Source organism: Nymphalis io, chromosome 29 (genome assembly GCF_905147045.1).
Source record: "Nymphalis io chromosome 29, ilAglIoxx1.1, whole genome shotgun sequence".
In the NCBI taxonomy this organism is placed as follows: Eukaryota; Metazoa; Arthropoda; class Insecta; order Lepidoptera; family Nymphalidae; genus Nymphalis; species Nymphalis io.
The window spans coordinates 6,387,994-6,412,272 of NC_065916.1; the positions used below are offsets into that span (position 1 = coordinate 6,387,994).

Here is a 24,279-nt window from a genome sequence, read left to right on the forward strand (position 1 = left end):
TGACCGGAAGGAAAGTGAACAAATGTCAAAGAGCATCTCAAAGATAATAAATTAAAATTTGTTCAAAAACGCATAATGCTTAAAAAATTGCATTTCGACAATATTTATATGACAATATTCAAATATTGTATAATTATAATCTTAGTTGCACCTGTTAAAGTCAACTGACACATGACAACTAATGTTTTAGGTTATTAATTTAATAAATTTGTCGTATTTATTTTAAAATAACGCATCCATGTAACGTGTAAAATTATGTTACATGATATTAGGAATTTACATATTATTTTTTATTTTAAGCTTAATATATTTCAACGTTTAGCTTGTATTATTTATTAATTACACAAAAAAAATATCATGATATGATTGCTGTAGGGCACTATAAGACTACATACATATTGTATGTGGCCTACAATACAATACCTACATATGTATGTTTTTAAAGAAAAACCTTTTACAATAATAACACTTGAATAATATTACACATAACTATGAATGTTTGTTTTATTATTAAGTTGTTATTGTATTAGTATAAAATAACGACAGATTAGAATATGGTGTATTGTGCAGTGAATATAGTATCTATATTATGCAAATAAAAATTCATTTTTTCAATAAGTAAAGAAGCATTAGAAAACAAAATTACACCGGATTCAAAATATAACGGGACTCAATATTTAGACTGCCTTGAGGCAAGCCGAGGACGGAGAGGTGTGGAGGAAGCTAGTCGACACATTGGTGAAAGCATTTCAGAACAAGCACGACCTTCAGTACTGAAGCATAGGAAGAAGAAGATGCATTACACTTGCTTATTTATAATCAAAGTTTAAAACTTCCACTGGTTCCAAAAAGAAAAGACAGAGCAAAGTAGAACCACCAAAATCAAGTCAGAGAATTAAGTTTTAATTTTTTATTCTTTGTATGTATTACAAAAGAAAAGTAGTATATGTAGTATATCGGTATTGGTATTGTCTGGTTTCCATAGCACAAGCTTGGTCCAAGCTTAATTTGGAATCAGATGACTGTGTGTGAAAAATGTCCCAGGATATTATTATTATTAAAGTGAACAAACTAGCCCAAGGAAGGATGTATTGACTCATGAGACATGAAGCAGATTTAGGTTTATAATTAATAGGTTTTGAGTAAATTGGCTGCAATAGGACAATGTCTTTTGAAGATATCTAAGAAAATCATGCCGACTGGGATATTTTGGGAATAGGGTTATATGTATTAGGATATAAACATTCAATGTAGACCCTTAATATACCCGTGCGAAGCCGGAACGGGTAGTATAGATACTCTATAAAAATAAATAATATTTAAGTTTGTCTGTGATTTCAAAATAACTCTTTCTTTTTAAGATAAAATGTTTTTTTGAGCATTATATAAAACAATCTTTTTTTAATATTAGATTTAAGGATTTTGGTTTCAACGTTTTCGTTCTGACAATTTCGACCTTCAGAACCAACCCCTGGTCGGCCGGAGACCAAAGTGGAAAATGAAGAATTAAAGGCTATTGTGGAAGCGGATCCATTACAAAGCACTTCAGTGATAGCTGCAGGTTTCGGGTGTAAGTGATAAAACTGTATTAATCCACTTGAAGCAAATTGGGAAGTAAAAAAACTTAATTATATAATATATTATAAGGATTTAATTATTTTTATTTGAAACTCATTCTGCTAAGTAAAAATATTCCATAAAAAAAAACTGATTGATACAATAATTTAATTTCTTTATTAAAGCTATAGATTAAATAATCAGATAGGTACACTTTAAAACTTGTTGTTTTGTCATATTTCTAGCGGGGCGCTTCACTTCTTACACTGAGCTCTTGCACAGTCCATTCAAATTCTGCACTCATTTTCTTCACCTGTGTCTCTCTGTTTCGCTTTTGATAAAATTTGGTATGAAACAAGCTTGAACCTCAAGGAAGGACACTACACGGTCTACTTTTAATACCCAGCACCTGCCCCATCCCCATCAAGCGGGAGGAAACTAGTCTATACTAATATTTTCAAGAGGTAAAATTTGATTTTTTGTATTGATTGTTCGTTTGCAATGGATTAACTCAATTACTACTTTAACTCCAATTTTAATATCTACTAATCGTAAGACAGATGACTGTTCATCTCGGGCGAAGTCGGGGCGGGCTGCTAGTAATTTACAAATTTAGAATTATCTCTATAAATACGCTGCATGTTAAAGTTTTAAAATATTTAAGACCATCGAATTTACCTGTCCCCTGCTCAACTCGTCAGATTATCTTGATAATTAAAATAATTACATGTATGTATGGCTTAGTAAATATAATTTGAATTCTTAAAAGTCTAATTTAAAAGTTAAGGGTATCGAAAACATTTATTTTTATTTATGTTCTACTTAAAATAAATCTAAAATTAAAACCGAAAGTTTGAGCTAACCGGAACATTCCGTATTGTGACCGCTATTTTTTGCAAAAAAATCTTCTAAATAAGGAACAATTCGACACGAAATGGCGGCACATATATCATTCTTCATCGAGAGTCAGAGACGCTATTTTGCTTTAATTTTCAAATTAACTTGACCAGCGCGGACGCGGTGTTGAACTATTCTGCGTTTCAATTTCGTTCCTCAGGTGTGTGACCTAGTTTTACTATTATAAATCACTTTTATTTAGTAATTGTTATTGTTGACATGTTAATAATCTTAAGTATGATAGGTAATTGTTAAACAATTTAAAACTACAAGAAGGTAGCATTATGTGACCTCCGTTTTGTGACTTATTCTACGGTCACATTTAACGGAACAGCAGGTCACAACAGGTCGGAATGCATCAGGCTTAGTTCATATTGCACCCGACTCACCAAATAAATGTATACTGTTACAAAATGTTATCAATATATATAATATGTGCATCAAAAAATATGATCCAACTTTTTAATTTCTTAATCATTATCATTAAAATAATGTGTTTTTTGATGTGAAATAGTAGTAATTATTACAGTAGTACTGATGTTCCTCACTTCCAAGTAAAAAAAATTGTAAATGTTGTAAGGTCCGATGCTTTTCGAATTTATAAGGTTACAGCTACAATTCTGAAACTAAGGGCTCCCACACAAAACCGCGAATTCGCATCGCATCGCAAATATCTGCGAATTCGCACGAACGCACCGCAAGAATTTCCGATCTGCTTCGCATCGCACATTCCTACGATATTACGACATCCTTGGTGACGCCATTTTAGTCCACTCTGAGACAGCTTTAGAGAAAGACGCGCGGCGCCTGCGCCGCCTTCTTTGTTTATAAAAAAATGGCGGAATATGACATAGATTTTTTAATTTCTTTAATTGAGGAGCGTCCCGTCCTTTGGGACACAAGTGATGAACATTATAAAAATAAATTTATTAAGCAAGATGCGTGGAAGAGCGTCTGTGAAAGTTTGTTTCCAAATTTCCAAGACAAAGAAAATATAATATAATCGTAATAAATGGATGAACCCAGAATCTTCTTTTTCTTTTATATCTATTTAACAATAACAGCAGTGCAATAATCTTTTTGCGATCCATCTTAAGCTTCCTAAAAACACGTCCAGTACGGCTGACTACACTTGAAGGAATGGTCGCCCTACCAAACGGTTTGCCGCACTAAATCGTATCGCAGAAATTCGCATCGCAAGTTCCTGCGATGCGAATTCGCATCGCATCGCATCGCAGTTTTGTGTGGGAGCCCTAAAAACACAGTCGGAAAAAAACTTGGAAAAGAAAATAAAAGTATAAAAAAATGATCAGTTGGCATTATATGCCATAAATTTAATGTTTCGTTTCTAGGTCGGAAAGCAAAATGTATGTCATAATAGGTACACATTTATGCAATTTCTCAATCGACAAAATCGTTCACTGCTGGTGAATCTCATCATTCATTTTTGTTATTTCATTTTCATTTTCCCATTTGCTGTAAATTATTCAATATATATATCAATCAATCAATCAATCAATCAATCAATCAACAGCCAATCGTTGTCCACTGCTGAACATAGGCCTCTCCCAAGGTGCGCCAAAGCTCCCTGTCCTCCGCCTTCCGCATCCAGTTGGTGCCCGCCACCTTCTTAAGGTCGTCGGTCCACCTGACTGGAGGGCGCCCTACGCTGCGCTTGCCGATTCGCGGTCTCCACTCTAGGACTCGTCTGCTCCAACGGCCATCGGTCCTACGACATACGTGACCAGCCCACTGCCACTTCAGCCTGCTAATTTTGCAAGCTATGTCGGTGACTCCGGTTCTTTTCCGGATAATCTCATTTCTGATCTTATCCTTCAAAGATACTCCGAGCATAGCTCGCTCCATAGCACGCTGAGCGACTTTGAATTTGTGGACTAGTCCCGCAGTTAGTGTCCACGTTTCGGCACCGTATGTCATGGCAGGTAAGACGCATTGGTTGAAGACTTTCGTCTTCAAACATTGCGGTATAGACGACTTGAGGACTTGACGAAGGTTGCCAAATGCTGCCCATCCCAAGCGAATTCTTCGATCGGCTTCCTTCTCGAAGTTGTTCCTACCGACTTGTATTATCTGTCCTTGGTAGGTATATTCACTAACAACTTCGAGAGGTTTCCCCTCGACGTATATCGGTCCCGGCACGACATGCCTATTGAACATGACCTTGGTCTTGTCCAAATTCATACCGAGATCGACACACCGGGAAGACTCGCCTAGGCTACGCAGCATTTCGGTGAGTTGTTCCAGCGACTCTGCTATGATGACGATATCGTCGGCAAATCGAAGGTGTGAGATGTACTCGCCGTTTACATTGACTCCATACCTAGTCCAATCCAGCGTTTTGAAAACGTCTTCCAACGCGTTGGTGAACAGTTTCGGGGATATTACATCCCCCTGTCTCACCCGTCTGCGCAGTTGGATCGCCTTCGTCTTACAGTCCTGGATGTGGACAGTCATTGTAGCGGCGTTGTACAGACATCTCAGTACCTCGATATATCTCCAATCGATATGACATCTCTACAATGAGTCGAGCACTGCCCAGGTTTCGATGGAGTCGAAGGCTTTCTCGTAGTCCACATATGCCATACACAGCGGCTGATTGTACTCTTCGGTCTTCTGCACAATCTGCCGAACAGTATGGATGTGGTCCACGGTGCTGTAGCCTGATCGAAAGCCGGCTTGCTCTGGGGGCTGGAACTCGTCAAGTCGTCTGGCGAGACGGTTCGTGACGACTCTTGAGAACAGCTTATACACGTGACTCAGGAGGGAGATTAGTCTGTAGTTTTTCAAGAGGGTTTTATCACCTTTCTTGAAAAACAGTACCACCTCACTCCCGCTCCACGTTTCCGGGGTCTTGCCATGTTGGATGACGGAATTAAAGAGGCTTGCTAGCTCTTTCAGGACCGGAGTCCCGCCTGCCTTAACAACAGCAACTCTGTTGTGATTCCGTCATCTCGTAGAGCTTTGTTGTTTTTAAGCTGTTCTAGAGTCGCCCTAATCTCTCCTTGGTCAACGACCGGGAGCTCCTCGGAGTAATGGCGCATAAGAGGGGCGCGCTGGTCATCAATACTGATTCCCACGGGTTTATCCGATCTTGAAGAGAACAACTGCCCATAAAACCTCTCTACTTCTCCGACAATCTCAGGCCTAGAGGTAACGACCCCACCATTTTCAGTTTTAAGTTTTGTCAGACGCGGCCTCCCAAACTTGCGAGCGAACACTTTCGATCCCCGATTTTGCTCAATCGCAGCCTTGATGGCACGGGTATTGGAGCGTCGGAGATCGCGTCGCGTCAGCGTTTTTATTGTTCGGTTTAAGGCCTTATCTGACAAAAACGATGGTAGTTCTCGTCGTTTTCTCATGAGCTCGAGTGTCTCAGCAGAGAGTTTTGGTGCGTTGTCTCTTCTCTGTGGCGGAAAACACTTGCGGGATGTGTTTTGCAGTATTTTGACCAGCGTGTCGGTTCTCTCATCAATGCTGCTTATGGTTTCCAACGCGGTGAATTGATTTTGAAGTTCCATTTGGAACTTTTCGGAGCCTTGAGCAGCTTGGAGCATGGTAGGTCGGAGAGTAGACCTCATCATTCTCGATCTTTCGGCTTTTAAGTTGATATTTAGAGTGCCTCGAACCAAGCGGTGATCACTTCCGGTATTAAACCTGTTGATCACTGAAACATCTCTAAATATGTGCCTTTTATTCGAAATGATAAAGTCTATCTCGTTCCTTGTCACGTTATCGGGGCTTCGCCAGGTCCACCTCCTCTGAGGCTTCTTTTGAAAGAAAGAATTCATCAAAAAAAGCCCCTGCGCTTCGAGAAAGTTTACCAGCATTTGCCCCCTGTGATTTCTGCAGCCCAAGCCGTAAGGTCCGACTTTCGATTCGCCGCTATCTTGTACTCCCACTTTAGCATTAAAGTCTCCCATAACAACATTGTAGTGGGCCTTCGAGGTGTCGTTGAGGGCCTTTGCGATGTCCTCGTACATCGCTTCGACCACATCATCAGAGTATGTCGAAATTGGCGCATATACCTGTACGACCTTCAGGGAGTACCTGTCGGAAAGTTTTAGGACAAGGTACGCTACCCGGTTCGACACACTACTGATTTCCACAATGCTGCGTAATGAGATCCTTTTTGACTAGAAAACCGACACCACCCTGGGAGAGGTTATCACCTTCGCGGAAGTAGAGTAAGTTACCGGACTCTAGAGTTATCGTGTCCTCCCCCTGTCTTCGGACTTCAGATAACCCCAGTATATGCCAGTTTATATGACTTAACTCTACTTCTAATTCGGCGAGGTGATGGTCCAGCCTCATCGAGCGTCCATTATACGTTGCCATGTGCAGTCGTTTTATACGGTAGCCTGCCGTGAACCGGTGATTCTTAGCACCCCCTGCCCTGCCGATACCACGACCGCTACCTTGGTCGGACCTAGCGGGCTTGCCGGTAACTGGGTGCCTTTTTTTGGGCGCATCTGCCATTAAGGGAGGGGTTTGCCCATAGTCGCCGCGCTGGGCAGGCGTTTTGGCGAGCGCAGTAGGGGTAAGATGTTCATGGGAGGGGGGACGCTGCTGCCCATCCCCCCTTTTCCCCGTCCCTCAGTCGCCTCTTACGACACCCACGGGATGAGATTGGGGGAGTACTATTCTAAGCCGGTACTCCACGGCAAGTATAAGTATATATATAATAATAATACTTACAATAGGAGTCTCTTGGACGAATCTAGTCTGATTTTGTTGTTAGCATCAAAAAAAGACTTAAGCCTGTAGGCTGTTGGGTTCAGATCTTTGCATGTGGACTTTATCAATGTTTTGTATGATATGCAACATTTCTCTAGGTGATCCGGAAAAGGTAATATCTAACATATTATCATAGATTGATCCGTTTCAGTTCCATCTAAACAATAATAATACCTTTGTTTCGTAATTAACAACACAATTTCACCTAAAAAAATAATAACATATCTTTTTAGGGTAAACTAAAATCTTTGAGGAAGAAATGCAAAAAGGCTATTTTATATATAGAATATACAAATATATTCTACGCTTACCCGAGAACCTTTATTAACATGAACAAAATCACTTTACTGTTGTTAATTATATTCTTTTTCGAAAAACATTTTGCAATTTACGAAATATTACAAATACGGCCGCGAACATTCGAAAAAATGATGTTGGCGTGCGAATATCCGTCGTGAATATCGTCGTCGCTGATTGGTCGAAATGATAATCTAATAAAAAAGAGAGAGGGCGACAAATATATATATCAATTACTATGGATAAAAAAGAGCTAGGTATATGTTTCTCTAGTGTAGGGTTAAAACAAAAAAAATTGAACTATGAGATAACGTTCGAGCACACATCTACGCTCCGGCATACGAAGGATTAAAGAGTAGATACTAACTAGCTAACCCCTTAGTTTCCGGTAGGTATTATCTTTAACTATGCTTTATTTATCTTATACACCGTATTGGATAATCGATCGAATTACTGGCATTCAGTGGTATTTTATAAAGCGGTGGACATTAAAAAGCTCGTAGTTTCAAATTTGAGTTCAGTCGAAACTAAACTGTCAATCATATCATTTACTACAATTGCTAGCATATAAATGATTAAAAAGTCATTTTAACTCAATTTTTACTAGTCTTTTCGAAACAAAATGTTTATAAAAAAATGAATGAAAATGACAAAGAAATAATTCAATTAAAAACATCGACGATTAATTAAAATCAGCCCTTACTTAAACAACGCTTGCACCTTTCTAAATGAAAAGAGTTTCAAATCGGAACACAAATGCCTTTCAATTCATACTTACGTAGAAAAAATGACTATTAAAGCTTTCACGTAGCACATAAAATAGAAAAGAACTGATAATTAATGTCTCGTAGCGTAGAGCTACGTGCACTACGAAAAACTAATGCGCGAAATGAAGAATTGTACGAGGTCTTTTTTTATAGAATAGGAAGGCGGACGAGCATATGGGCCACCTGATGGTAAGTGGTCACCAAACGTAGACATTGGCTCTGTAAGAAATGTTAACCATCGCTTATATCGCCAATGCGCCACCAACCTTGGGACCTTTTGAAATTCATGTCCCTTGTGCCTGTAATTACACTGGCTCAGTCACCTTTTGAACCGGAACACAACAATACCAAGTACTGCTGTTTTGCGGTAGAATATCTGATGAGTGGGTGGTACCTACCCAGACGAGCTTGCACAAAGCCCTACCACCAGTAAACACATTACTTACTTCGCAAATCCGACTACCACGAAAAAGTATTTTCATTTTTCGGGTTAATATATAGCCTATGACACTCACAAATAATGTGGCTTTCTGTTGGTAAAAGAATTTTCAAAATCAGTTCAGTAGATCCCGACATTACCCCGTACAACCGCACAAACTGTACCTCTTTATAATATTAGTGTAGAAGTATAGATTCTCAGTCTTAAGCTATTTCTCTTCTATAGTATATTTTATCTCTTGTTTGAGTGTGCGATGAAGTTATGTACTATTATTATTATAAAAGACAGTATAGCTAGCGGCACAAGAGACACAACGTCTTGGGTTCAATGTTGAAGTGACGTTTTACACGCCTAGAAAAAGATATTAAAGAAACAATAAGAAGATGTAAAACAACAAAAACGAAAATATTAAACCTACCGCAGAAAGACTGGATCAACAAGAATGTAATCACCAAAATCAACCAAAGAAACTGCTCGTGGAATGAACTCAAACAAAGACCATATGATAAAAAGCTAGAGGAAGATTTTATAAAACTATACTTTATATTTTTATAAAGTGTAATAACAAACCTGGAAGAACATGGAAATTGATACATAACCTAGCCAATAACAAAATCGAACAAAGATGCGCAACCCCTAAACTCATAATACACTAAGCAAATCACAGACCCCCATGATGTCTGCGGAGCTTTCAATCAATACTTCTCTACAATATGCTCTCCAAAGAAACCAAAGAACTTATCACCTTTGAACCATGCAACCACATTGAAATTGACCAAATAATCCGCAATCTCGATTCTAACTCTAGTGCAGGTTTCTATCAACCACATACAATACATACATTCTAAAATTAACATAATTTTTTTTTTTAAATATATCTCATTAAAATATACTAACAAGTGATTTATTAAACGATAAGCACTTTAACATAGTTTTAATAAAAATAGTCAAAGGTCGAAAAATATTATCCTTGTTTTTTTTATTTATTTGATTCATGTTTATACTTAAATCTAAGTGGAAAATAATTTTATCACAAACTATTTAACTTATATGATTAACTCATAAAAAACAGTAGCAACATATTTACCAACATAGAAAATATTTACTGCATTTTTATAAACATGCAACAATAAGTCACCTTGACCAATGTTAAGTGTATATACTTTTATTTTATTATTGTATTTTATTTCGCTTTCGAGCATAGCCACTTAACCGTTTTAGATAAAATTTGGTATGAAGCAAGCTTGAACCCTAAGGACGAATCTAGGCTTAGGGTTCTTTTTTAATCTGATACCTTGTACGAAATAGCGTTAATAATTTCGTTTTTTTTTTGTGTTTGTGTTTAAAATGGTTCTGTAACATTTTTTGTGTACAATAAAGCATATTCTATTCTATTCTACCTGCCCCTCTCTTCTTAAAACGCGGGCAAAGTCACAGGCAATACTAGTAACCCATAATTTTTAATTAACCGATCATTAAATTAGTATTGACATTTAAAAGATATTTTGAGATAAGTTAAACTTTGAACATTACCACCATTTTCCATTCACAAATGTATAAAACATGTTAAACAAATCATTATGCAATTATTACAACAGAAACTTATGTACATTATACAACAGAAGGGTATCAGAGTTATTATGTACAAGTGTGACAAGGATGCAAGATACACAAGATATCCTGTTCATCTGTTTAGTAAGTAGTTTTATTTACTTAATTTAGGGTTAAATAACAATATCAATAGTTCCTTAAATACTACCATATTCCATGCAAATATAACATCATAAAAAGACATCACATACGATTAAGAGTTATTCAATATAACTGATAACCGCTGTTTTGCATTGCATTGCCCTTGAATATATTGGCGTCAGCTTCATAATATAATTCTACTATTCCCATTGTGTTGCAATAAAGATTATTAATAATATTTATTATCAAAATATACTACTAGTTGTTGAGAGACAAATACCTCTGGCCCGACAGGAATCGGCTAAAGGAACTTGCACTGCATTTGGTACAACTTTTTCTATTGTTATATCATAAAGTGATTGTCTACTTATAAAGCAATTAGCGGGAATTCATTAGAAATTCGCATCTCGAATTTCCGAAAATACTAATGGAACAGATAATAAATTTGATGAATAGACCTTTTCCGTCCTTCAAAAGCATCTTAGAAGTGTTTCTAATATTTATCTCTTCAGTCACATACAGCTCTAGTGTTTTTTTAAGCTGTAGGCTACATTATATAAGAAAATTGCAAAGACATTTTATAAATACACCTACACATTAAAATATTTTGTTTTATAAATGGCTATCCTGTAACAGAATTTTTCTAATCATCCTTACTTTGATTTACAATTTTCTAACTCCTAAATGTATTAATGTTGACTGTTTTATGACAATTTAGTCAATTTTCTTTGCTGAACTATATAATTTCCTGTATGAATGTTTATGTTATGAAATACAGTTAAGCACTAACCTAGATGCCTATTCCTGTTAAGTTTTTCAATCTTACATTAGAAAATTTTTCTGTGCCCTGTTGACATAACAACATGTTATTAAGCTTATTTTTCCAATGTGTTTGGTTTCTGCTAGCTCGGCATTGAGTTTTTGACTAACATTACATAGAATGAAGACACAAAAGTTATTGTATTGTCAAGTTTACAGAAATCATTGCATTTTCAAACAGTAATCTGTTTCTTTGTTAACCCTCAACCTAAATCAACACACACACATAAACATTTAACTTAAATAATAAATTGTTAGTAGGTATAGTAAAGTACAGGAATATAGTATTAATCATTTGTAAGTTAACTGAATGGTAAAATTCATATTCGTTTATGATATTACTAGAATGTTCGCTTGATACCTACACTTGTAAATCGACTGACGCGGAGCGTACCTATGACTTCGTGATAAGAAAAAGCTGTACCGCGCGGTGCATACGTTGACGCAAAATTCCACAAGGAACAATATCTTCGATCGTTTACATTCTTCATTCAATGTCTAATTATAACGAATAGGCATATTTATAATGGTGATATACAAAAAATAATTACTATGTTCTATGCATATTATGATTATTGACCCTTTTGATTGTTACTCTTTTATTACGATATCGTGTTTTATCGAACATTAGAAAACTACGTATATATATGTAAATGTTGCAGTAAGGAAAGTAAAAAGATGTCACTACAACTTACCGATCGATGCATACGACGATTAATATTACGCAGTCAACAATTTTAAGGTTATTTTAAATTTTAGCACTTAAAAAAAACCTACAATAGATTCGTGCACTTCTTATTTTTAACTTTTTAAATCACTAAGCACAAAAACTTCTCGTAACATTCTATTTAATTAAATATATCAGCTAAACTAATATAAGGTACAATCTAAGTAACTATGATTTTAATGCAACTTCGTATATGTCACTCCATCACTGAGATATAATTAAATATTTATTTATAAAAGAATTTTTACGACTATAACATAGGAAACACACATATTACATTGGTTAACACTGTTTTGTAATTATGGCTATTTCAATTAGTAATTTTCGGTAAATTAGGTACTAATTTTTTAAAACCGCGTTTTGTCAGCCATCTTAGCACCCGGTTACTAGCTCGCAGAACAGCGCTCGCGGAACTAAGCCGTAAGCGAAATTCGTCGTGTTCGACTTTTTTTGTAACTAAAATCTTATTAATTAATTGATGAGAATTGTATCAAAACACAATTTGCTGCTGATCGATGGTACGCTATCAATTTTCACCGAAGAAAACTGTACTGGACACATTTTTTTAATAATAGTGTTGTAATAACAATGAAAATTATTTACGTATTACAATTTTATTTTTATCTATTTTAACATGACAAAATAAATTCTCATTTAAAATTTTGTGACTGTTTTTTTGTCATAAATATGAATAAATATTACGAATAAAGAAAATTACTTACCGAATAACATAAACACGAGTTTAGCCAACATTTTGATTACAGTGTCATTCACATCCAAATATCACAAGGTATACAAATCTTTTATAAAAAATTGTTTTACTTTTTGTAACAAACACACAATTATATTCTGAAAAGTCAGTTTAATAAAAAACGACTATCGTACGTCCAATCTCCGCAAAAACTCCGGCGCAACTGTGACGTTTGAACTGATGTTTCAGAGACGGTTTTGTGTAGACTGTAGAATTGTAGAATTGTACAAACTACGGAGCGTAAAACGACGCGAATAAAGAAAAACGAGATTGACGCTGAACAATGACGCTTCATGTTCGTACGATCACTGTGATCGTATGAGTATGTAGCGATGATCGGATCACACCACCTCGTGGGCGCAGATTTCTGTGTATGTACTATGTAGGTACATATGTCTTCTAGGGAATTTATATCCTTATACCGTAACTCGTTGTCTTCGAGAGCTTTATATAAAGGATGTGAGTTCGGCTTTCAGAGTACTTAAGTTATCAAGGTCATCGTTTCGTTGTTTCTAAAGAATCAAAATTAAAAAGGTATGTGTATATTATATCGACGATGGAGTACCAATATCAATAAAAAAATGTCTCGATTTTTTTTTAATAATTAGTTGACGGGTTTTATAATTTAATTTAATATTTTAATCACGAATACATAGTGTATAATTACAATGATCACACTAAAGCTTCAATTTACAAAGCTACTTGAAGTTATTTGTTTTATTATAATTTGAAATGATTGAAATGCTTGAGAACTTTTTATTAATATATAGCATCAAAATTATAGTTATATTATTTGAGCCTATGTAATAATTACGGTGAAGGAAAACATCGTGAGTAAACCTGCATGTGTCTAATTTCTGAAACTGAAATTCGGCCACATGTGTATTCCACCAACACACGCACGGTGGAATAAGCTCTCCTCAAAAAGGGAGAACAGGCCTTAGCCCAGCAGTGGGACATTTACAGGCTGTTACTATGTTATAATTATTACAGCTGTGACAATATTGGTTAGAAATACCTAACAACTTACATACATGTAACAACGAACTGTGTCACATAATCGAATCCCTCAAATGTCTATTACGTAACTTAAAATATATATAGTATTTAACTATACACTCAAGGGGCATAACATCTTAGTTCCCATGTTCCCATTGGTGGCAGTTAATTTCACATAACGGCTTATAATTTTATACTCAGTATAGACAAAAACTAGCTAATGCAATAATTAAAGTTAACAAAGACATTTTATAGTACAGTCTAGTCATCCTAGATAGATTATGCGATAAAATAATAATAAATAAGAATAGTCAGCCATCCTTTTCTTTTTTAACGCTGGGAAAATGCATGACTCGTTTCCTCCACGGGAACGGTGGGGTATGTGGGGCTCGAAATACCCACTAAAATACCAGCGGTACTCTTTCCGTCTTAACGAGGAGCGCCATGCGAGGAGCGATTGCTTGTGCATGCCGTGACGCGGTAGCCAGCCTACCCCAAGTGCGAATAATTAGTTTAAAAGCACTATTAACTTTGTATTATTTCTAGATATAACCAATAGAAATAACGTTTACAACAAACTTTAACAAGTTAACAAATGATATAAGTATATGAGTTAGCGAATGTGTGGATGTGTGTGTTTTAAGTTTTGTGTGTGTGAGATGTAATGATTGTCAGCGAAGTTGGTATTGGGATTTTGGAAGTAAAATTAAAGTGGATTTAAGTAGTAAAGTGGAATTCTGTTGTATTATAAATAATGATATATTAATCAGGTTAGTCGAGATGGCCCAGTGGTTAGAACGCGTGAATCTCAGCCGATGATGCTTAATTTGTATTTAAAATTCATCTCGCGCTTCACGGTGAAGGAAAACATCGTGAGAAAACCTCCATGTGTCTAAATTAACTGAAATTCACAGGTTGTTACTATACTGTAACTGTCTATAGCAGCGATCCCGTGACGTTCTCTAAGCGACTGAGTGGGCACCGCTGTTTTATTAGTAGCTTACGGTTCTGGCGCAGACCGGCGTCATTCAGTCCCACAGGCTCATTTATGTGGGGAAAAAGAGTAAATGCGTTTTTCGATAAAAAACATAAGAAAAGTGATTCGCAATTAGCTTGGAATATATAAATCTAAGGTTTGCTTATCTTTATGTTTGAAGACTCGTTATCCGATTATTCAGACATGGTGAAGATACAAAGTAACACTCTTGCCACTTGATATAATATATGTCCGTATAATCGACAACGTACACAGATTGCAAATTAACTTTACGGAATTAATCGGATCGGAAACGCGGCGAGTTCGATGCCACGTGGTGTTTTGCACACGCCCGCTCGTTCAGCCTTCACTATCCCGACCCCTCCAGGATAAACCTTCCACTTCGAATTCTGCAACGGTCTTTTTTCTGTTTTTAACTGTCACTCCAACTATCTAACATCATGGCAACGACCAATCAATGGTCCTCCTGGCTGGCCTAAGCCAGTTTGGGTACGGGCCTCGGGGTTGCCCCCCCTACCCGGGCTGGTCCTCCCCGACGGTCCAACCGTCGTGTCAGTTTATTTTGGCCCAGAGGGCCAGGGTCGTTATGACCCGGTGGCTATAAGTCCTTACGATTTTCCTTTTTTGAGGGTGATGTCGTCCTACCGTGTCTCCAGATCGTCGTCGTCCTCTTCACCGATGCCCGCATCGGCGCTGATGTTCGGCGACAGTAGGAGCTCACGAGGTAACGGACGCCCCTCAGGTGGTCTGGCATGAAGCGGTGCTATAACGTGAAGGTGTACGCTCGCACTGCTATCTGCCTTAGCAAATAGCGAGCGAGCGAGCTTGCGGATGAACTCCTCCACGGTGGGCGTCCTGGTGTCTCGATGGATGACATCATTTCTGACGTACCTCGGAGCTCCTACAATCAAGCGTAGGCATCGGTTCTGTTGGATCTGAATCCTCCGTTTCTGGTACGCTGAGCAGAGTGCGTACCAGGCGGGGGCCGCATACGTCAGGCGCGAGCGGACGTAGGCACCGTAGACCCTCACAACGACCGCATCCAAGCAGCTATGAACTGCTTGACGTTTCCGATAGATGGCGCCATAGTACGGACGCTGCGACATACTAATGATGATACTATTAAATGATTTGAAGCCGATAAAAAAATAGTTATCATTTTATTTTTATGTAAATATTATGTAATGAATTTTGCTTATCGTTTTGTTTGTTTATTTATAAAGACCTGAAGAAACGGTTGTTCCGCTGGCCGCTCGTGGCATAGTACAGGGGCCCGAGCGTGCCTAACCAGCTCGCGAGACTGCTACACCAGGCCACACATAATCTCGGGGTGGGCCGTCGTGCCGGTTGGTGACCGGAAGGTGGGGTCCCGGCGGTCACTTCCGGGGGGGTTCGGGGGCCCTTCCGTCCGGCGGATCAGTATATTTTCCCTTTTGGCAACCATTTGGGGAAACACGCCTCCATACTTTGCCTATCCCTATCGTGGCAATACGTCGCTCGCTTCACGTCTCTTTTCCTTATTTTTCCAAATGGTAGCGCAACTAAGAAATAACGGTCGTTCAGCGGTGCACACCCCCACCATACCCACGCTGTTTGAGGTCGAGTTCTCTAACATCCGAGGACTCCACGCTAACCTCAACACTGTCCACCACCATCTCGAGACAGCACGGCCAGCAATGTTGTTTCTCACGGAGACGCAAATACTCCGCCCTGCCGACACCAGCTACCTTAACTATCTCGGCTACATGCTTGAAGAATCTTTCAAAGCGAAAGCCGGAGTATGCTTGTTCGTCAGGGCGGATGTTTGTTGTCAACGATTGCGCTGCTTGGAGGACCCCTCCTTCTCCATGTTAGTGGTACGTGTGGACCTGGTACGTCAGAGTCGAGTCTACGTGTGCCTCTATAGATCCCACAATGGTGACTTGGAGACAAGCCGATTATTTGACCATCTTAGTCGGATAGCAGATGCTGCGCAAGAGCAGTTTCCTAACGCAGAATTGGTGTTTTTGGGGGATTTTAATGCTCACCATGAATCATGGTTGAAATCCCTCAAAACTGACCATGCTGGAAGAACTGCTCATGCTTTTGCTCTCACACACGACTTGACCCAACTGGTTGATCAGCCCACCAGGATCTCAGACATTGATGGGCAAGCGCCTTCTCTACTGGATCTTCTGCTGACTTCTCACCCGGTGGAATATCAGGTTGTGGTTCAAGCTCTACTTGGTTCTTCGGATCACGGCCTGATATCTACCAAAGTGCCACAGGCCAAGCTGCCGCCATCAGCGGTATGCAAACGTCGCGTTTGGCACTATAAGTCGGCAGATTGGGACGGTATGCGCGATTACTATGCGTCTGCGTAATGCTTCAGTGGGAATGACCGGACAGCTAGTGCCGCTGCTGTTACTGATGAGATCATGTTAGGAATGGAATACTACATTCCTAGCTCAGATCTCGTCAGTAGGGGTACGCGTAACCGTTGGTTCACTCGTGAATGTGTCGATGCTGTATCATCTAAGCAGGCGGCATATCGCGAGTGGATCAACGCTACATTAGCGGGGCATCTAACATTGACTCACTGAAAGCAAACTACAATAAAAATTCCAAGTCCCGTAAGAAGGCATATACACAAGAGCGGATGTACAGCGCATTGTACAGATTGGTCATGACCTTGTTTTGCATCCTAGGGGCTCCCGAAGCTTCTGGCGTCTGACCAAGTCTGTGCAAAACAATTTCTGCCAACCTTCGCTGCCACTGCTCAGAAATCCGGACGGATCGCTAGCTCACAGTCCGCAGAAGAAAGTCGATCTCCTGGCTAAACTCTTTGCCGATAACTCCGTGATCGACGATTGTAGTGCGCCGCCACCAACAATACCTTCATGTGGCCACACGATGCCTGACATCAAAATCAGGCAACGTGATGTGCGTGCGGAGTTGCAATCACTTGATGTACGGAAAGCTAACGGTCCCGATGGAATACCAGCCATAGTGCTGAAGAAGTGCGCGGCGGAGCTGTCTCCTGTGTTAACGCACCTGTTCCAACTTTCTCTCTGTTCGGGATGTGTGCCGGAGGCTTGGAGAAGAGCTAATGTGCAAGCGGTTCCCAAAAAAGGGGATCGGTCTGACCCGTCAAATTATCGACCAATAGCTATCACCTCAGTACTTTGTAAGGTGATGGAACGGATTCTAAGCAACCAACTGATCCATTACCTAGAAGATCACTGTCTAATTAATGATCGTCAGTACGGGTTTCGACGAAAACGGTCTACAGGTGATCGTTTAGCGTACGTAACACACCTCTGGGGTGAAGCTATCGACAAGCTTGGAGAATCGTTGGCTGTCAGCCTCGATATCTCTAAGGCTTTCGACAGGGTCTGGCACAGAAGTCTTCTCTCCAAGCTGCCGCAATATGGTCTGCCTGCTCAGCTATGCACCTGGATTGCCAGCTTCCTACACAAGCGTAGCCTTCGTGTTTTAGTACATGGTTTCGCTTCACAATTCTATGTAGTGAATGCTGGGGTCCCCTAGGGATCTGTGCTATCTCCCACACTCTTTCTTTTGCATATCAATGTCAGCTCTCTCTTGGGAACATACATTGCTATGCAGACGATAGTACAGTGCATGGTGGATACCACGGACGCGCAGTGGCTGGGCGGGCGGAAACTGAGGAGAGGCGGGAGAATCTTGTCATTGAACTCGATAGGACGTTAGAGCTCATCGCCGAATGGGGTTCTGATAATCTTGTTGAGTTTAATGCCAAGAAAACACAGGTCTGCGCTCTCACAGCGAAAAAGTCACCATTTTCCCCTCTTCCCTCCCTCTGTGGCACACCGCTGATGATACAAAGCTAAATTGCCATGCTGGGGATGGACATTTCTGCGACCTTAGTCCAAGGGATTACATCGAGGCTATTATAAAAACAGCCTCACGGAAACTCGGAGTTCTGAACAAGGTGCGACGTTTTTTCACGCCACAACAACTGTGCCTGTTATACAAAACACAGGTACGGTCTTGCGTTGTAAATTGCTCGCACCTTTGGGATGGTTCCGCTAAGTACCTACTGGAGGCCTTGGACCGGTTGCAGCGACGTACAGTACGCATTATTGGCGACGTAAAGGTCACAAACACCCTTGAACCTTTACAATTGCGTCGCGAGATAGCAGCACTGAGCGCTTTCTATCGACTGTATCACGGCGAGTGCTCTGAGGAATTATTCTCTCTAATTCCTGCTTCCCCCTTCCTTCTTAAGTCCACGCGAGCTGGTTCTCGATGTCACCGCCTAACTGTGACATCAATTCCATCGCGCACAAAGAAATTTGGCAACTCCTTTCTTTATCGCACTACCAAAAAATGGAATTCCTTACCAGCTCACGTGTTCCCCTCCTCTTACAACCCGGGTTCCTTCAAACAAGGCGTGAAGAGGCATCTTGCGGGCCGGCAAGGCGGGGACGGTTAGTACAGAATATTCTTCCCGACTGTACTGGCCGTCGTCGCGTTTGGACTCTACTACCACTTACCATCAGGTGGAGTAGAGTCATTTTCCATCCCGGCGCATATAAAAAAAACAATAGAAGTAAATGCTTAATCAGCGAAATGTAAGTCATTGTGTCATTTCATGCTTTGGGATCATATGTGTTGGGAAACGATTTGTAAAAAAGGGAAGAACATTCGACTAGAGCCTCCAGAACCTCTAGAACCTCTGTTCGGTCGTGTCAATTTTAATTATCATTAAATATTTTAAAATTAAAATATTATATCTTTTTAAAAAAAGTCTGTCTTGCTCCCGTAAACTTGTCTGGCGCAGACGGTAGGATTGTTTCATATCAATTACAGCCTTCATTCCTAATAATTTTCGTCAAAATCCGTGAATAGTTAGGATTTCGAAGGTCTGTAAGAAACAATCCAGAACCAAATAAATAAGACAGTGAGTGAGGAGTCCAGGCGAAGACGATGCTGGCGACCGGTTGGTAAGTAGAACTTTTCACCTTCCTTTGCCTTTTGTTATTTTGGGATAAGACTTCTCCTATTATAACGTTTTCTGGTTTTCTTATATGATTTTATTTAATAATTTTAATTTGTATCGTGAGTGATTTTGTTTTAAAGGAAATTTAAATAATAAATATAATAAGTGAAAAATCATATAGTTATATTGTTTAAAAAAAAATTATTGGTTTAAGTTGAAGTATGTAATAATTTCAATTAATTTTTACAAAAACGAAATGGATCATATAACTCTGATTCCTAACGAAATTTTAAAATTAATTCCTCTATTTGGTGGCGATAAACGCCAATTTAAAACTTATTTATAAGAAAATGCGAATATGTAATAAGTAAATTTCAAGGCAGTGATGCACAAAATATGTATATACATTATGCATAGCATCACTAGTCGCGTAGTAGACAAGGCCGCTTCGCTTATCAGCGAGCGCGAGGATATTGTATCATAGGATGAATTTGTGGATTTGTTAATTCAACACTTTGGAGACCCGCGAAGTGAAGAATGTATTGCCATAGAATTAGAAAATTTAAAATATATAGAAAATTACCTCGATTTTTGCAATAGAATTCAGTCGGTACGTTCGATTCTTTTATCAAAAGTCAATCAAATATTAAACGAAGATATTAAGAAGAGTAAATAGTTATTTATAATAATACGTCACTAAATGTATTTTTTATACAATTTACCAGAAAATATTGTCAGAATAGTTAGGCTGAAAGCGCTGACATCATAAGAGAGTGCGTTAAGTATAGTGTTAGAGGAGGAGAACATTCGCGAACAATACAATCAGTGAAGTAAAGTTTCAAATTCAAAAGGTAATAACTCTTTTAACCAACCAACATATTTTAAGCTTAATAATAATTTTAATTTTTCTCATAAACCGAATTTATCAATGCCGATTTAGCCGTCTAACCGATAACATCAATTTAAATTCGGAAGACCGTAGGTAAACCAAAGACAACCTATGCATATGTCTACAGGTTTTAGACCAAATTTATCTTCATATAGATTCGGAATTGCTAAAGGAATTGCTAATTGGAATTGCTAATCCTCAATACGGACACCAACATATGCAACAGTTAGGTTAGCGTCCATTTTTTAATAGTAATAATTACAGACCCCAAACACAATTTCGTTATAGGCCTAAAGACATATGCATATGATTACAATTACTATGACAGTGAAAACTATTACGCTTCTGAACTCTATATTTCAGAAAATGAGCCCTATGAACATAACTATAATAACATAACATATTACAACGAAGAGACAGACGAACACAATACAAAAAAAAATATAGTGACCTTGATAATGAAAATAAAGTAAAAAAAAAACAATAGTAGCCTCAAATCTACTGAATACAAATGCAGATGCTCTTTCCCGTATAAAATTAAATGCAATGGACGAAAATACTTCTATAGCAGTAAATGTCGATGAAAAAGAAACTCTACTTCAAGACGTAAATAACCAAATTCTAGTATTAACCCGGAGACGTAATACAGATGACTCTAGAACTATTACTGTAACTGACTCTGAGGCGACCATATCAGTTTGTTCTGAAGATTTAACTGAAATCGAACCTCAAAACCGAAACACTTCAAATTATAGCTCTACTACTGAGACTGTCCTTACAAATGTAGAATGTGATACTTCTGGTATTCCAATTTTACATGAAGGTATCGATACTAAGCCCAATCAAATATTAGTGTTTTCATGGCTGAAAAACGAACTTCAAGTTAAAGACTTATCAAGACCAAAACAGAAAATAATTGGAGTTTTTTTACCATTAAATAACCTTGAATTAATAAAACAATTTCTTAAAGAATATATCCGCCCCAAAATTAAATACTTTATATACTTCGAACATTCAGAACATAGGAGATATTTTGCTAAAACAATAATTTCCTTATTTAAAAAAGATACTGTAGACATTAAAAAATGTACTGTATGTAATTTTTGTTAAAGACGAGGCTGAACAAAAAGAAAATAGTAATAAAATATCATGAGGGAAAAACTTGTCAGCGCGGTATAAAAGAAACGATGACTAGGATTAACCGAAATTATTTTTGGCATAATATGCAGGAAACCATTACGGCATTAATAAACGCATGTGAACCCTGTCGTAAAATGAAATATTATGTGAGACCCATTAACCCCGTACTTCAATTAATCCATACACACGATGCCCCGTTTCAAGTAATATTCATAGATTTATTTAACCAATAAGCTGAACTCTATTTAATATGATTGATCGTATAGATCTGAGTTCAATTTGCATTGGAAGAAGGAGTTTGGAGTTATTCTATAGCAATTGCGTCGAATGAATGTTCGACGTGACTTTAAATTGACATAGTTTTATTACTCACAAATCAATTGAAATGAAACAAAGTGAAGTTAGCCACAATACATTATAAAAAATCGCACTCAAATCCGTTAAGCCGTATCTAGGATTCTCGTGCACAAACGCACAGACAAAGAGATAAACGGACAAAATTCTAGCAATCATTGTTTTGGGTCCTATCGTTCATTTACTCATATGTCTTACATGTACAGCCGACGAACGGTTGCAGATTTATTATAAGTATAGATTTGGTGTGCTGATTAGTAATTTGAATTGAATCTCTGTCTAGAATTGAACGACCGTTGTTTTGAAACGAGAATTCTGTTGTTTTGTTAAACGTAATCCTGTGTTAATAAAAAGTCTTATGTTCATCATTGACTGATTAAATGTTTTATTTAAACTGAAAGCTGTTACGCTTTGTTGAAGAATGGATTGAAAGCATTATCGCTTTGTCCCAGTGGTTCGATGAAAGCTGTTACGCTTTTCGAAGGATGGATTGAAAGCCTTACCGCTTTATCCTGATGTTCTGCTGAAAGCTAACACGCTTTGCAGTGAGGTTGGGCTCAAATCTGTCTTGACCCAAGATTGATGCTGAAAGCTGTAACGCTTTGCAATGTGTTCCAAGTGCTGATTCTGAGCAATGCTGAAAGATCGAACGCTTTGCTGTATGCTAGAGCTGTAACGTGCTGAAAGCTTGTACGCTTTGCTTTGTGTGAGGTTGAAAGATATCTGTAAACACTTTGCTTGCGTGCGTGCCATGCGCTGTGCCATTTAGGCTGGACGTGATGTCAAGAAGCAACGCGAGAGCGTGTTGAGGATCAGAATGGCCGTGTCAGAGATAATAAATTTAAGCGGGTATACGACGTCACTTATTAGAATAGGTATTATTATGCTCTACAACTTTTCTCTAGAACTAAATCATATATCTCTCATCGTTAAGGCAGCGTTCGTAAGAAACGTTCGTAGTTCGACCGTTTTTTCTCCGACTTACTTCGCAAATCCGACTACCACGAAAAAGTCTTTTCATTTTTCGGGTTAATATATAGCCTATGACACTCACAAATAATGTGGCTTTCTGTTGGTAAAAGAATTTTCAAAATCAGTTCTGTAGATCCCGACATTACCCCGTACAACCTCACAAACTTTACCTCTTTATAATATTAATGTAGAAGTTTTTTTTTTTATAGAATAGGAAGGCGGACGAGCATATGGGCCACCTGATGGTAAGTGGTCACTAAACGCCCTTAGACATTGGCATTGTAAGAAATGTTAACCATCGCTTACATCACCAATGCGCCATCAACCTTGGAAACTAAGATGTTATGTCCCTTGTGCCTGTAATTACACTGGCTCACTCACCCTTCAAACCGGAACACAACAATACCAAGTACTGCTGTTTTGCGGTAGAATATCTGATGAGTGGGTGGTACCTACCCAGACGAGCTTGCACAAAGCTCAACCACCAGTGTATAGATAAATATAAAAAATATCAAACATTGGCTTTGAAACTTACGAATCGTATTGGAACGCTTTTAAATTATCCTTCATAAATAAATCTACTATTAATCAAATAACTGCAGATGTGTAAAAATAAAGGAATAAAACATTCGCTATCCCTCCCACAAGCCGCCGTCCGCTTGTATATAACTGTATATAATATATCTGAACCCCAATGGGACGTTAACCTCTACTCCGATTGTTTGAATCAGGTACGCACTGGCCCCCACTCTGCGCCCACACGTCTCAAGTGAACGCCTTACTCTAAAGCGCCGTCCCAAGTCGTTAAATGCCGAATACGTTCTAATAAACGCGCGCTTGGCAGACGGTTGTTTCCTTCGTAATATATATATATACTTACATATATATAAGTGGAATAATTATAATAATATTATTTATTTTATTATATATACATGTATATAAGCCGAATACTCAACACGAGATCTCCTAAACTATCCGCCCGATTGACTTGAAATTTGTCACAGTTACTCCATCCAACGTTAAAAATTACACTCATTAAAAACGGATTTTACGCAAATCATATCCAAAATACATTTTTCTTATTATCTACCCGTGCGAAGCTATGTATATAGGACTATAGTTTAGGAAGTTTTTTTTATATTTGCCGGGAGGGCAAATGATGGTAACTTGTAGTAGAGTCCAAATGCGACGGCGGACAGTACAGTCGGGAAGAATGTTCTAGCCGCCGCCGCCTTGCAGGACCACAAGATGCCTTTTAACGCCT

The 24,279-nt window shown here is 38.4% G+C and overlaps 2 protein-coding genes across 5 annotated transcripts in view; both read right to left on the minus strand.

Moving 5' to 3' along the window:
- The window catches only part of LOC126779483 (modular serine protease-like), an 88,494-nt gene extending 75,572 nt beyond the window's left edge, over window positions 1-12,922 (minus strand). Inside the window, exon 1 of the mRNA XM_050503492.1 lies at window positions 12,673-12,922. Coding sequence (XP_050359449.1) covers window positions 12,673-12,703 — 31 coding nt within the window. The 5' untranslated portion in view covers window positions 12,704-12,922. The remainder of the gene's footprint in view (window positions 1-12,672) is intronic.
- LOC126779486 (modular serine protease-like) overlaps window positions 1-24,279 on the minus strand; it is an 81,617-nt gene that overhangs the window by 20,211 nt on the left and 37,127 nt on the right. The window lies entirely within an intron of this gene.